The sequence below is a fragment of the Hippopotamus amphibius genome, chromosome 3, assembly GCF_030028045.1.
Source record: "Hippopotamus amphibius kiboko isolate mHipAmp2 chromosome 3, mHipAmp2.hap2, whole genome shotgun sequence".
NCBI classification, from domain to species: Eukaryota; Metazoa; Chordata; class Mammalia; order Artiodactyla; family Hippopotamidae; genus Hippopotamus; species Hippopotamus amphibius.
In genome coordinates, this window is record NC_080188.1 from 169,763,213 (window position 1) to 169,776,731 (window position 13,519).

General features: G+C 34.9%; 1 protein-coding gene across 2 annotated transcripts in view; it reads right to left on the bottom strand.

The window, feature by feature from the left end:
* Window positions 1-13,519, bottom strand: part of XPR1 (xenotropic and polytropic retrovirus receptor 1) — a 190,075-nt gene that overhangs the window by 35,195 nt on the left and 141,361 nt on the right. For both annotated transcript variants that reach the window (XM_057727866.1, XM_057727867.1), the window contains exons 10-11: window positions 9,080-9,251; window positions 7,725-7,919 (exon numbers count right to left, since the gene is read on the bottom strand). In XM_057727866.1, coding sequence (XP_057583849.1) covers window positions 7,725-7,919; window positions 9,080-9,251 — 367 coding nt within the window. The remainder of the gene's footprint in view (window positions 1-7,724; window positions 7,920-9,079; window positions 9,252-13,519) is intronic.

Genomic DNA, 13,519 nt, shown 5'->3' on the forward strand with positions numbered 1-13,519 from the left:
AACAGCGAAGAGCAAAATCTACTAAGAATTTATAAATATTTTAGAATGTTAGAAACTGTAAATAAAAAACAGAAAATCTAATGAAGTACTCCCTCCCCATCAATGGATTAAAAATAACAGCACAATGGCTTTTTTTATTATTGTACTTCCCACAGGCTTTTCCTTGCCAAGGCCAAGAAACCTCAAGGACACACAAAAACCATTTAAAACACTTTCCTGTCTCCTCCACTCCCAATTCCAACAAAAAACTTGTAGGAATTGGCTTCTAATTTAGGCTTGTAATGAAATGCAAATTCTTAAAATAAGAAGACTGGCTGCGACTTAAATTTCTTTGTTTCTAAAATCAATGATGGAAAATAAAATATACTGAAATGTTTAAAGTGTTTCGTTCTTACTACAGGTAAGGGCTAGCTGCAATAGTCTTCTTATTCTCACTATAATGGGCCTAACCCTCCTCCCTCACCTTTTAAAAAATGATTCTAAGTATAGAGTTAACTCTTGCGCCTCCATTTTTACAAATCATGCAGCATAAGACATAACCTTTGAAACAATCTTGAAAATGCCCCCAATAATGCTGTTACTATGGTAACTCTTGTAGCCTAGTTCTCTGAAAAGACTCAGATTCCTGCGTATGAACAAGGTTACCTCACCATTTTCTACATGTCCCCCCTGGGAAAATTTATCCTTTGTAATAGCACATACGCATTCAATAGGAAAAGATCTACCTCATTAACCATACAGAATCTTTCTTTTAACTCAAAGATCGTTTCTGAAGTCTGTTTTCTGATACCTTTTCTCTTGGAATATTGTTCAAGAAAACAATAGAAATCAAATTCTACTTTTGATCACCATTCAATGTCACATTTTCTGTCAAGGGTTCCTTTGAGTTGTCTTTTTGGTAAAAAAAAATTTAGTGATATAAATATTTAATATGCAGCAAGTATAATAAGTGTTTTTTAAATAGCAACTATAAAAAGTGTTTTTTTGGTTTTTTTTAATTTTAGGGATATGGTTAAACTATCCAACCAATGGTCCCTCTAAAAAATGCTTGTGTTTTCAAAAATTTGACTGTGGGCACATGAATCAAGTTCAGTCAGTAAATAGCTGTGTTACTTTAATAAAAATCCAAACAAATTTCTAACTGATACTTACCCAGAACAACACCCCCCTCACTCACTCTCTCTCTCTCTCACACACACACACACACACACACACACTCACTCAAGGCGATCATAAGTGTTTCTCTTGAAAAGACTTTCCATAAAGGAAGACACACATATAGTGGCTTTAGACAGTAAAGAGAACTATATTTCATTTAATGATAAATTCCAGTTGTACAGCAAGTTAGAATTTATTAGGTGATTTCGTGTACGCTACCTTATTTAATCCTTACAACAAATCTGTGACGTAAACAGAATAGATACTATGATCGCCACTTTAAATGTGTGGTGGTATCTGGGATGAGGGTGGGGGAATGCCCCAGGGATAAAGATGACCAAAACCGGGAAACAGGAACACCTGTAACACTTCTACCCCTCACAGACTGCATGGCCTTGGGTTTTGACGCAGAATGGGATAGCTGGAATCCTCCCCAACTTAATACACAATCACTTCTGGGAAGTCTTCTCTACACTTGCCATCCTGAGGCCTCGAGGCTGGGTTAGGAACTTAAGCTGTATGTTTGTAGGCTGTTCTGGTCCCGTGCTATCTTTTACCCTCTATTTCAATGTCTCTCCTTTTAAAACTTGTTCTAAAAAAGCACAGCATAAAATTTACCATTTAACCATTTCTCAGCATATGGTTCAGAAGTTTTAATTATATTCACATTGTTGTGCAACAAATTAATGCCTTTTTACCTACGTCCCCTACTAGATTATAAATTCTTAAGGGCAAGAATCCTGTTTTGTTTGTTGCTCTTTTTTAAGTGCCTGGCACAGCCTGATACATAGAATATTCTCAATAATTCTTACTGAATCTATCTATGCACCTACTTACCCACTTACCACTCTAATTCAGAATTAAAACTAAAAAGCAAGGTGTTTACACAGGGGCATACATAAGTATGTTAATTTCTGTCAAAACTTTTTTGTTGCTGTTGTCATGCATTGATTTATTGCGTTTTGCAGATATGGTATTTTTTATAAATTATCTGAGCAAGTCTATGGGCACTATCTTTCCAACAGCTTTTGCTCACTTCCTATCTCTGTCAAATTTTGGTAATTCTTGCAATATTTCAAACTTTTTCATTATTATAATTGTTATGATGATCAGCGATCTTTAATGTTTCTACTGCAAAAACTTTGCTAAAGTTTCAGATAATGGTGAGCATTTTTAACAGTAAAGTATTTTAAACTAAGGTATGTAAAGTCAAAACTTTTTCTGATTTCACTGACTGGTTTTCTAATTGGGGTATACAGCACATCTTCTCTATAAATTGCATGAGTTTAATCTGCAGTTCCAAAATTTTTTTTTCAAAAATACATTTAAAGAGGGGCTTCCTAGGTGGCGCAGTGGTTGAGAATCCGCCTGCCAATGCAGGGGACACGGGCTCGATCCCTGCTCCAGGAAGATCCCACATGCCACGGAGCAACTAAGCCCGTGCACCGCAACTATTGAGCCTGCGCTTTAGAGCCCGTGAGCCACAACTATTGAGGCCATGTGCTGCAACTACTGAAGCCCACGTGCCTAGAGCCCGTGCTCTGCAACAAGAGAAGCCAGGGCAATGAGGAGCCCGTGTGCCATAACGAAGAGTACCCCCACTCACTGCAACTAAAAAAGAAAGCCTGAGCACAGCAAAAAAAGACCCAACACAACCAATAAAATAAATAAATTAAAAAAAAATACATTTAAAGAATGTTGTTAAAGCATTTCGTCAAAAAACACTGCATTGAAAAATGTATTAAAATTAACAATATTTTAATTTTCTTAATTGTTTCTTGAGTATGTTAAACTAAACAAGGAGCCTCTAAAATTAAATATCATATGATTGGTCCTACTCAAGCTTTCTGGTATACTGTCCAGAGACAGAGAAAGTGAACAACTCCAGTGACTAGTTAACAAATCATTTTTCATTCAGTTTATGTTCAATTCTTTACTCAGTTTATTTTCAACTCTTTGATTCCAACAAAGAAAAGTTGACAGATCACTAAAAATAATTATTAACAATAGATTACTATGCAATTTTGAGGGGCATGTAATTCAGGATTTGTTCGAAAAACTGAATGACGCTGCAACAACAAAACTTCCCTTCTTATGTACAGAGTGATGTTAACAAAGTTTCTCAGGATTTACTTATATAAAAACTGAAAAATGGAATAGTAATAAGTAATATAAATTTATCTCATTGAGAAATATTTATGGGTAATAATTATTAAAATCTGTAATACATTTGCAGTGTTATTTTGACCAACTATAGATAATAATGATAATTACAACATAGAAAGAAAAAAAATTAACATCTTCTAGTAATAGGAAACTAATAATTTAATTTCAATTTACATACTATGTATCTGACACAAGTAATTAAAACAAAAATATATTACACTAAAATAAAATTCAATGGGAAAGAGATGCCTTTATATTTAGATTACCTGGATACACTTAGTAGAGACACTTAGCAGCTTTGTTTTAAAATGTGACTATTGGGCTTCCCTGGTGGCGCAGTGGTTAAGAATCTGCCTGCCAATGCAGGGGACACAGGTTTTGATCCCTGGGCTGGGAAGATCCCACAGGTCACAAAGCAACTAAGCCCATGCGCCACAGCTACTGACCCTGTGCTCTAGAGCCCATGAACCACAACTACTGAGCCCACGTGCCACAACTACTGAAGCCCGTGCACCTAGAGCCTGTGCTCTGCAACAAGAGAAGACACCACAGCGCAACAAAGAGTAGCCCCCACTCACTGCAACTAGAGAAAGCCAGTGCACAGCAACGAAGACTCAATGCAGCCAATAAATAAATAAATAAATAAATAAATTTTTTAAAAGTGTGAATATTTAAAATTTACTAGAAAATGTTTTTTGTAATTAAATTTAAGATGAAAAATTTCAGACAAACTTATAAATGAGAAGTAATATAGTTTAAAATAAAACAAAAATGATAAAATAATAATATATCAATAGTTTAAAAAGTTATTTGAATGGGTATATGAATGAAAAAAAAGTCTAAAGACAATACTATTCAAATCACTGCTTCTAGCTTTAGCTGTTCAGATTTGGAGTGTCTGCAGATTCGAGGAATTCAGATTTTCAGCTTCTCACTGAATGGTATCGGTATAAAGATCCGTTACGTCCTAAAATGTTCAACCAAAAAAACCCCAAAACCCCCAAAACCAGTACTCATTTTTACCCAGGATGGCAGAAAAGGAAACAGTTCTTGAGCCACAGGGTACCATGTATCAAATTAATTGCCTAATTTATAAATTCTGTATTAACAACCTTCTGAATCATGATGCATGCCAGGACTGAAAAATAGCATTCTTCACCAAGAGTTAAAATTTGGGATGCTTTCATGGATATGAAGAATTAATATTGTTACAATGACCATACTACCCAGGACAATCTACAGATTCAATGCAATCCTTATCAAAATACCAATGGCATTTTCTGCAGAACTAGAAAAGTCACTCTAAAATTTCTATGGAAACACAAAAGAACCGCCCCCTCCCCTGCCCCAACAGCCAAAACAATACTGTAAAGCTACAATAATCAAAACAGTATGGTACTGGCACAAAAGCAGACACATGATTAGCAGAATAGAATATAGAGCCCAGAAATAAATCCAGGTATTGGGTTGGCCATATAGTTTGTTTGGGTTTTTCCATAAGCTGTTATGGAAAACCCAAACGAACTATTTGGCCAGCCCAATACCTATGATCAATTAAACTATGACAAAGGAGGCAAGAATATGCAATGGGGAAAAGACAGCCTCTTCAATAAATGGTGCTGGGAAAACTGGACAGCTATATGCCAAAGAATCAAACTGTACCCACCTTTTCACATCATATAAAAAATACACCCCAAATGAATTAAAGACTTAAATGTAAGTCCTGAAACCATAAAACTCCTAAAAGAAAACAGGCAGTATGCTCTTGATGTCAGTCTTAGCAATATTTTTTTTGATATGTCTCCTCAGAAAGGGAAATAAATGCAAAAATAAATGGGATCTAAAACTAAAAAAACTTTTGCACAAGGAAGGAAACTATCAACAAAATGAAAGGTCTGCCTACTGAATGGGACAAGATATTTGCAAAGGATATATGAGGTAAGGGGTTAGTATCCAAAATATACAAATAACTCACATGTCTCAACATCCAGAAAAACCCAATCTGATTAAATAATGGACAGGGGACCTGAACAGACATTTTTCCAAAGAAGACATTCAGATAGACATCAGGCATGTGAAAAGATGCTTGACATCACTCCTCATCATGGAAATGCAAATCAAAACCACAATGATATATCACCTCATAGCTGTCAGAATGACTATTAACAAAAAGACAACAAATAACAAGTGTTGGAGAGGATGTGGAGAAAAGGGAATGCTTGTGCACTGTAGGTGGGAATTTAAATTGGTACAGCTACTATGGAAAACAGTATGGAGATTTCTCAAAAAATTAAAACGGGACTACCACAAAATTCAGCAGCTTCACTTCTGGGAATCTTTCTGAAGAAAACAAAAGCACTAATTTGAAAAGACATATGCACCACTGTGTTCACTGCAGCATTATTTATAATAGCCAAGGTATGAGAGCAACCTAAAAGTCCATCGACAGATGAATGGATAAAGACATGGTACATATACACACTGCAATATTACTCAGCCATAAAAAAAGAGTGAAATCTTACCATTTGCCACAATGTGAATGGACCTAGAGGGTATTATACTAAGTGAAATAAGTCAGACAGAGAAAGACAAATACTGTATGATTTCACTTATGAGTGGAATCTAAAAAGCAAACGAAAGAAAACAAACAAAGAAAAACAGAAACAGACATATATACAGAGAACAAACTGGTGGTTGCCAGAGGGGAGGTGGGTTGGGGGATGAGTGAAATAGGTGAGGTAGATTAAGAGGTATAAACTTCTAGTTATAAAATAAGTCACAGGGATCTAATGTACAGCATAGTGAATACAGTTGATAATATTGTAATAACTTCATATGGTAACAGACAGTAACTAGACTTATCATGATCACTTTGTATTGTATAAAAATACAGAATCACTATGTTGTACACCTGAAACTAATATAATGTTGTTAAGTCAATTATACTTCAAGGGGAAAAAAAAGAGAGTAACTATTAGAAGGCACTGGAAAGCTACCAAAAGCAGGCAAAAAGCCTGAGCTTACTCTGAAAGGGCACTGGCAATAAACGGTAAGAACTGTAAATCTGTGGCTTTTTGCCTGAGGGTGCTCCCAATACTCTCTATTCCAGTCACAGAAAAATCGAAATCACAGTCTTACTGCCTCCAGGACAGAGTCAGGGTTGTAGGAAGAGAAAGAAATTTAGAGCCGTAATCCTTGAAGGGAGAGACCTACAGAAAGAGTAAAATGCAAAATCTGAGTACAAAATCTACCAGTATCCCAGGCCAACCAACAGGCAGCATGTGCAATGGAGAATCTGAGGAGCTACTCAAACAGTAGGTGCACATGAGAGAGGAGTTAAAAAAAAAATTAAGGGAGCTTTAGGATGTGTTTCCTTCACTGAGGTACTTAGTTAAATTATATCATTTAACAAGAATGCCTCCACAGTGGTAAAATTATTGGCTGCATTATCAATATTACTGCAATCACTGCAGAATCTGCTGCAAGAACTGTAAGTATATTATAAAGTGTTCTGCTGGACCAAATTACAAGTTTTACAAAAAACAACCACCCTAATCTTTCAAGACCATCAGATACACAGCAGCAGTTCTGGAGCACTAGCTAATAAGGCTCCTAAATACAGCATCTCAATTAAAAAAAAAATCATCATAGAAAGAAATTTTTATTAAAGTATCTAAAATTAATTGTAATAATTTCAGTTGGTAACATTTCTTTACCACTCACAAATGAGAGTGCAGCCTCTAAGATGTAGGCTGATACTGATTTAAACGGACAAAGAAGGAAGGCATTTTAGTAAAAGGAAGTGAGACCTTTGATTGACAGTTCCTAGGAGAAGGTTAAAAATTCAAAAGGAGTGACTACATGTGGCTCAGAACCTAAAAGCCTTTTTCTTCTCCCAACAGAAGAGCAGTCTCAAGTAATAACTGGTTGCCATGGAGATAAGCAACTAGAGAGATCAGAGAACTCAATTTGCAGTTAAATAGGCTGGAAACAATCCTTAGTACTTGGTGAAGGAAAGCGATTAAAAATATACATGATTGCCAGAGGGAATCTTTTTCACATAGCATTTCCTAACCTCATTAATGAACGAGAAGTCTAAAAAACCAAATGAAAACCTAAGATGTCTTTGATTGAACCCATTAAACATAATTCAGGATTTCAAACGTTATCACAAATCCTTTCTATTCTGGATGACTTTGATTCTTTTTAATGATACTTGTTAGTAAATATTGGAATGGAACTAAAATTGTGTTCAAAACTAACATAACTGAGGGGACTGGAGCTTCAATGGAGGGGAAAAAAAAAAAAAGCATGACAAATGGAAAGGTAACCAGAGTAAGAAACAGATTCAAGTGGTGAAAATCCAGATTTTGAAAAATCTTTTCACAATCATTGAATACCTTTATGAGTGTTGTAAAGGGCTGCAAACGTCACCGTGAAGAAAGTTGTGGAGTATTTCCCAGCATTAACTAAATGAGGAAAGGCCCTTTTTGTGTCTCGGTATCGGCGCAGGCACTGGATAAAGCGAAGCCAAGCAGGAATGCACTGAACAATAGCCCGCACACCATATGAATATTTGTGGCAAATTTCTGGTTCTGTGAAGATTTCAAAGAAGAGAAGATTACAGTTAAAAAAAAATAACTTGTCCACATCATTTAGTCATACATTGTAACCACTAGGAAGAGCCCATAAAAGCAAGGAACCTGGGTTTCAGAATCACTTTTTTCTTTGCAACTATTATATTCTTAAACTTTTTAGTGGTTGATAAGCCAAGGGGAAAAGATAAAATACATAATGGGAACTTAGAAAAATCTGCCCGCTCAGATTTCTGACTATCTATTCTGGCATCACTTTCTTTGGAGTGTGGTAAAACTATGAGACAATTAGAAGATGAGAACACTAATCAAAGAAAAAAATTAGTTAGCTCTGTAACCTGAAACATCTGGAAAACCTATAAATATCACTGGTGACTCCAGTCAACTTCATGAACTCCAAACCACTACAATATACCCACTATAGGTTGTTAACACTCTTGTTCTTTAAAAAAAAACAAGCAAACAAAATGAACAAGAAAACCAAAGAGCAGAGTTTGTATTTTTAAAATGAGAAGAATAGAGTTTGTAAATTAATTTTCTTCAAATTCTGGAAATGTATCATAGTGGTTCAACATACAACAGAGTTGTGATCTGCTGGCAATCAATGAAAATGTGTTGGCACTGGCTTCATTAACTTTTGTTAGTCAGAAGTTACATAATCTGTCTACATTTGGTCTTTGTCATTAAGGCAAAATTCCTTAATAACTTGAACACCTGGCATAAACAAAGAGTGACAAAAAGAGCCAAAAGAAAAACAAGGTCCCCAAGAAGAATTAAAAAACAATCTATAATGACTTTCTCAAAGCACTTGATCTAATTTCTAAATAATCAGTATTTTTGATCACAGTAAAGCAATACAGTGATGGCAATTGTTGATACTAAAGCATCTGTGATTTAATTACCAATGTGCTAGAAGTTTTTTTAGTTTTAGAATCCTTTAAGTGTAAATTGTAAATCTCCTGGCAAATGAATGGCTAAAATTATAATATATAATTTAAGAGCCAAATTATATCAGATAAAGAGATTGCTAAAAGAGTGCCAAGTACATTTAATTAAGTTTGTAATATTATTGGATGATCTTAAATTTCTCAGTTATCATTCCCAATCTTTCTTGGTTTACACTGGCAGTTCAGTAGTGTGGATGCACATTCATACCCTACCTTCTGAATCATTTGGCAACAGGCCCCCACTTTCATCCCATTTGAGCTCAAAACTGTAGAAGCAGATCATATATTCCAGGTCCATCAGTATCACTGACAGGCTGTTCAGCTGATCGGCCAGCCAGAAATCAGCAAAGCCTACCTTATGGAAGGGGGCAGTAAATACCCGAAACTGGGAGAAAGAAAAAAATCAGAAAACACAGAAACAAGAAAATTCATATTAAATTTCTCTGATTCATGTCTGACCCTGCAGTATGATTACTTTAGTTAATACAATGGAAACCAATGAACCAATCACAAACACAGGGACCTGGCAACAGTGGCCAGGTTGAGAATTAGTAATGAAGAGAATGAGCTGAATGGATAACTAAGAAAGGAATTAAAAGGGTGGGGTGGGGAGAAAGGCAGGAATAGCTACAGTCAGAAAATAGAAAGCAGCTGAAGCTGAAAGCAGATAGAATGGCACAAATGCACTGAGGGGACATTTAGCGTTAGGTTCTAAGATAAATTTTGCTGGAGACCCCTGTGCCATGATAAATTCTGGAATATCTTCTCATCTTAGCTAACTGAATACAGAGCTCTTCTTTGCCTACAAAGGATAGGAAGGAAAGGATAGCACCTCATCTGAACTATGTATTACTCGCTAACCAAAGTCACTTTCATTTCACTAATGCCATGGTGATGACTGTATTTGTCTTCAAATTACGCCAAAAAAATCAGCCCACATCCCACTGTTAGGAAAACAATGATAAATAAATTCAGGTTATATGTCTTGAGCACTAATCCACACTGTGTATTTTTCTCGTGATGTATTTCTTATAATCCATTAACTATAACAATTCTATGACCTAGGTGTTACCCATATCACCATTTTACAGAAGACCTATAACAATAACTCCTCCTGACCTTATCCTGTGGAAGCCTGTTTACCACTGCAAAGGAAAATCCTGGCACTGACTGTAGAGAGAAAGAATTAGATACTAATCACCAGAAATAAGCTCAAATTGTAGAGACTGCCTTGAAAGGCCTTGAGTGAAGTGAAGATGGGATGAAGGCAGCTTTCCTCCTCACCCTGTTAGACCCTTCCTATTTTACACAGGTGAAAATGGACTCCCAAAACAAGGAATTCTGACTAAGCAACAGTTTTGAGAAAATGAGTCTAAATTTCTAGCTCTCCTGCCATCTAGGTATTTCATTTAATACACATATCCAGCCCAGTGAGACTATGGCTTTCGTCTCTCAGACTTGGCTGGTTCTTTCTCTGAATAATTCCCTTGATTATTTCAGGGAAATAATAAATGGCTATATTACAAATTGATCCTGGGTGTCAACTATCTACGACAGGTATTGTCTTGGAGCTTTGGAATTTAGACCAGGGGTCTGCAGGACACAATACAGGCTTTAAGACATTACTTTCTGGAGCTGATATATTTTGAGTTCGTTGTTCAATCTCTTGATCACTTGCTTATCCTTCCATAAATTGTTCAGTAAACCAGACAAGCTATTATGTTTGCAGCCATAAGCTCCAGATACAGCAAACTCTCTCTCTTTTTTTTTTTTGGCAGGGTAGGGTGGGGTAAGAGGTGTTAGGGATTGAGATGTTAATTATTTATGCACAAAGAGGTTCTGGTACCAGTTTATATAATATTTTAAGAAACTCTAGGTACAGAATGGATTTAAAGGATTCAAAGAGACAGAAACAAGAGAATAATTTAGGATATAACAGCAAAGGATCAGGAAGTCTAACTCAGTCTCTAGTCATGGACTTTTGTGAAACTGGTAGCCTAGGGCAAATTTCTCATTTCTCACTGACATTAGACAGACTACCATTACTGTCACAACCTGCCACACCCAGCCTCAAAACCTGGCTATTATAGAAAACCTCTGTAAGAGCAGAAGGGGAGGAGAGTGTATTAAATAAGAAACAAAGAGACAGAGGATGAACTAGAAAAGGAAAGGAGTGACATAAAATAAAAACTGGGAGGAAGGGAAAATTCACAGAAAAGAGAAGATGAAAAAAGAAAGAAGGGAGTGGTAAATATTGGTGTAAGACAACTAATGAAAGAAAGAACATAATTATACTCATTCATGCATTTAACAAAGATTTATTAAGTATTTACTATATGTCAGGCATTGTGGAGGTACTGAATAAATAAAACATGGCTTGTACTCTCAAAGACCCACAATCCCTTTGGGCAAATAATAAATACCTAAAGAAATATTGACAGCACCATGTAGTAACTGCTCTTACAGATAGGCATACAAAATACCCTGGAAATACAAAGAAGGGAGGAAGTAGTCTGGTCAGAGGTATGGTAAGTGGAGATGAAAATAAACAGATTATACTTAACTCCCTGACATTAACACATAGTCAAATTCATCTTAGATTTATCTGAATTCCCCTTTTAGAGTGAGAATTCTCCTTCCTTTCTTATTCTGGCTAAGGTCTTTCAACTTCTACTTTGCTATGATTTTAATTAAAATGATAACAATTCACTGAGTAACTATTAAGAAAGCTAAAGACAACCTGGATACCTGATGTTTTACCCACATACACAAAAAGGCCACTAATAAGTTATTACAAAGAATATATATTAACATCATCTTCTAAGTTAATGTAGATAAACAGTTAAGGAGATGAAGTCTTAATTTCTTGTGGATAACCACATTCTTTCCAAATCTGATTTTATGATCCACTAATCAAAATTAAACATTTAGATAAAGTGACCACTAGGTCTAACTGTTAAATGGTAGTGTTTAAGAACACAGATTATGGAGCCAGACTGCCTGAACTCACATCCCATCTCCATTACATCCTGGCGACCTTATTTAACTTCCCTGAACCTAGGTTTCCTCATTTGTAAACTGTGGATGAATAGTTGCTCCAACCTCATGGTTTATGAAAAGGATTAAACAAACTGATACATATAAAATGTCCAGAACAGTGCATTATTAAATGAGAACATTTCTCTAATCTGTTCTTATAACAGACAGGTGTAAAAATTTTATTATGCAACTAAAGAAAAGATTGGAAAAACCAATTCCAAAATAATATAGCAAAAGACTTTAAAAACTTTATGCAGCCTTCTATATAAGAATAACTTGATATTTTTGTTTAGAAAATCGGAGGCATTGTTTATGCTTCTTAACTGAATTTCCAATTAGGACAAATATAGATCTGGAGAGAGAATATAAAATTTAATGAATGTAAATAAACTGTATTAATTTGACATATAATAATACTAATATCAAAATGAATCAATTTCTTCAAAAAAATTTTTAGCTTCTTTTGGGGAGAGGAGTAATATATCAATTCCATAGATTCAAATTTAAATATGAACATAACTGGTGTCCAATGCCTACCACTATGGCCAAGTGACATATGTTCTCTTTTCATTAATAAATTAAAGAAAAAGGGAAACGTAGTTTACTTTAGGATGAAGCTTTAAAAAAAGCTATTATCAGAGAAACATAACTAGGGTTGAAATATTCTTGTTAATTCAGTAGAAACAAATCTAAGGGTAAGTTTCCTCAGTGAGATTTGAATTAAAATAAGTCAATAGGTAATCTATAAATAACATTTTTACTATTTACAATTATCATTACAAATATACCAAACCACAATGCTTCCTTCCATATTTCACTGCTCTGACAGTATATTTTACTGTTCTCTTATTTCTTATTATATCACTGCCAACCTATTCCAACAAGTCCTCATTTATTCACACACAACAGATGCACAGATAAATGTCTACTCAATGGGGAATCGTTCTGCTAATAAGAATAACTGGTCATGCGTGAATCATAGCAGCTTCCTATTTAAACAAAGAATGCACTGGGGAAATGCTCACTTAGCACATAATGTACACAACTGTATTATTTTGTTATTGTAATGATGCAATCATATTAACACCTGAGTTTTCTAATTCTTTCAAATCTCATTTGAAAATAACTTCATAGAGATTTCACAGTAATTCAGGAAGGAAAACTAGATGTTCATAATCTTAAAGTAATTTCCTTGTAACCAGAAGAATATTACATTTTTTATGCAAATAACAGTTTAAAAACTCTACAAAATCTAGAACTAAAATGACAATTTCACAATAAGAAAGGTAATCTAATATTGTTATACTAACTGGAAATGATTTATTTTTAGTATAAATTTCAAGAGAGAAAAAAATGGCTCAAATTTTTCTTCTGTCTTAAAAAAATGCTTTAAAAAGCATGTTTTCTAGATGATGACAAACACATTAAAGGTGATGGTATAACTTATGACTTATTAAAATATGCTTCAACATCTAAGTTTCACACTTAGAATTCAAACTCAAAATTAGGCATAGTAGTGTTATACTTTAAGGGAATGATTTGCTTCTTTCTTTCTTTCTTTCTCTTTCTTTCTTTCTATTTAATAAAGTTGGTGGAAAAGAGGGAGATTCTCAA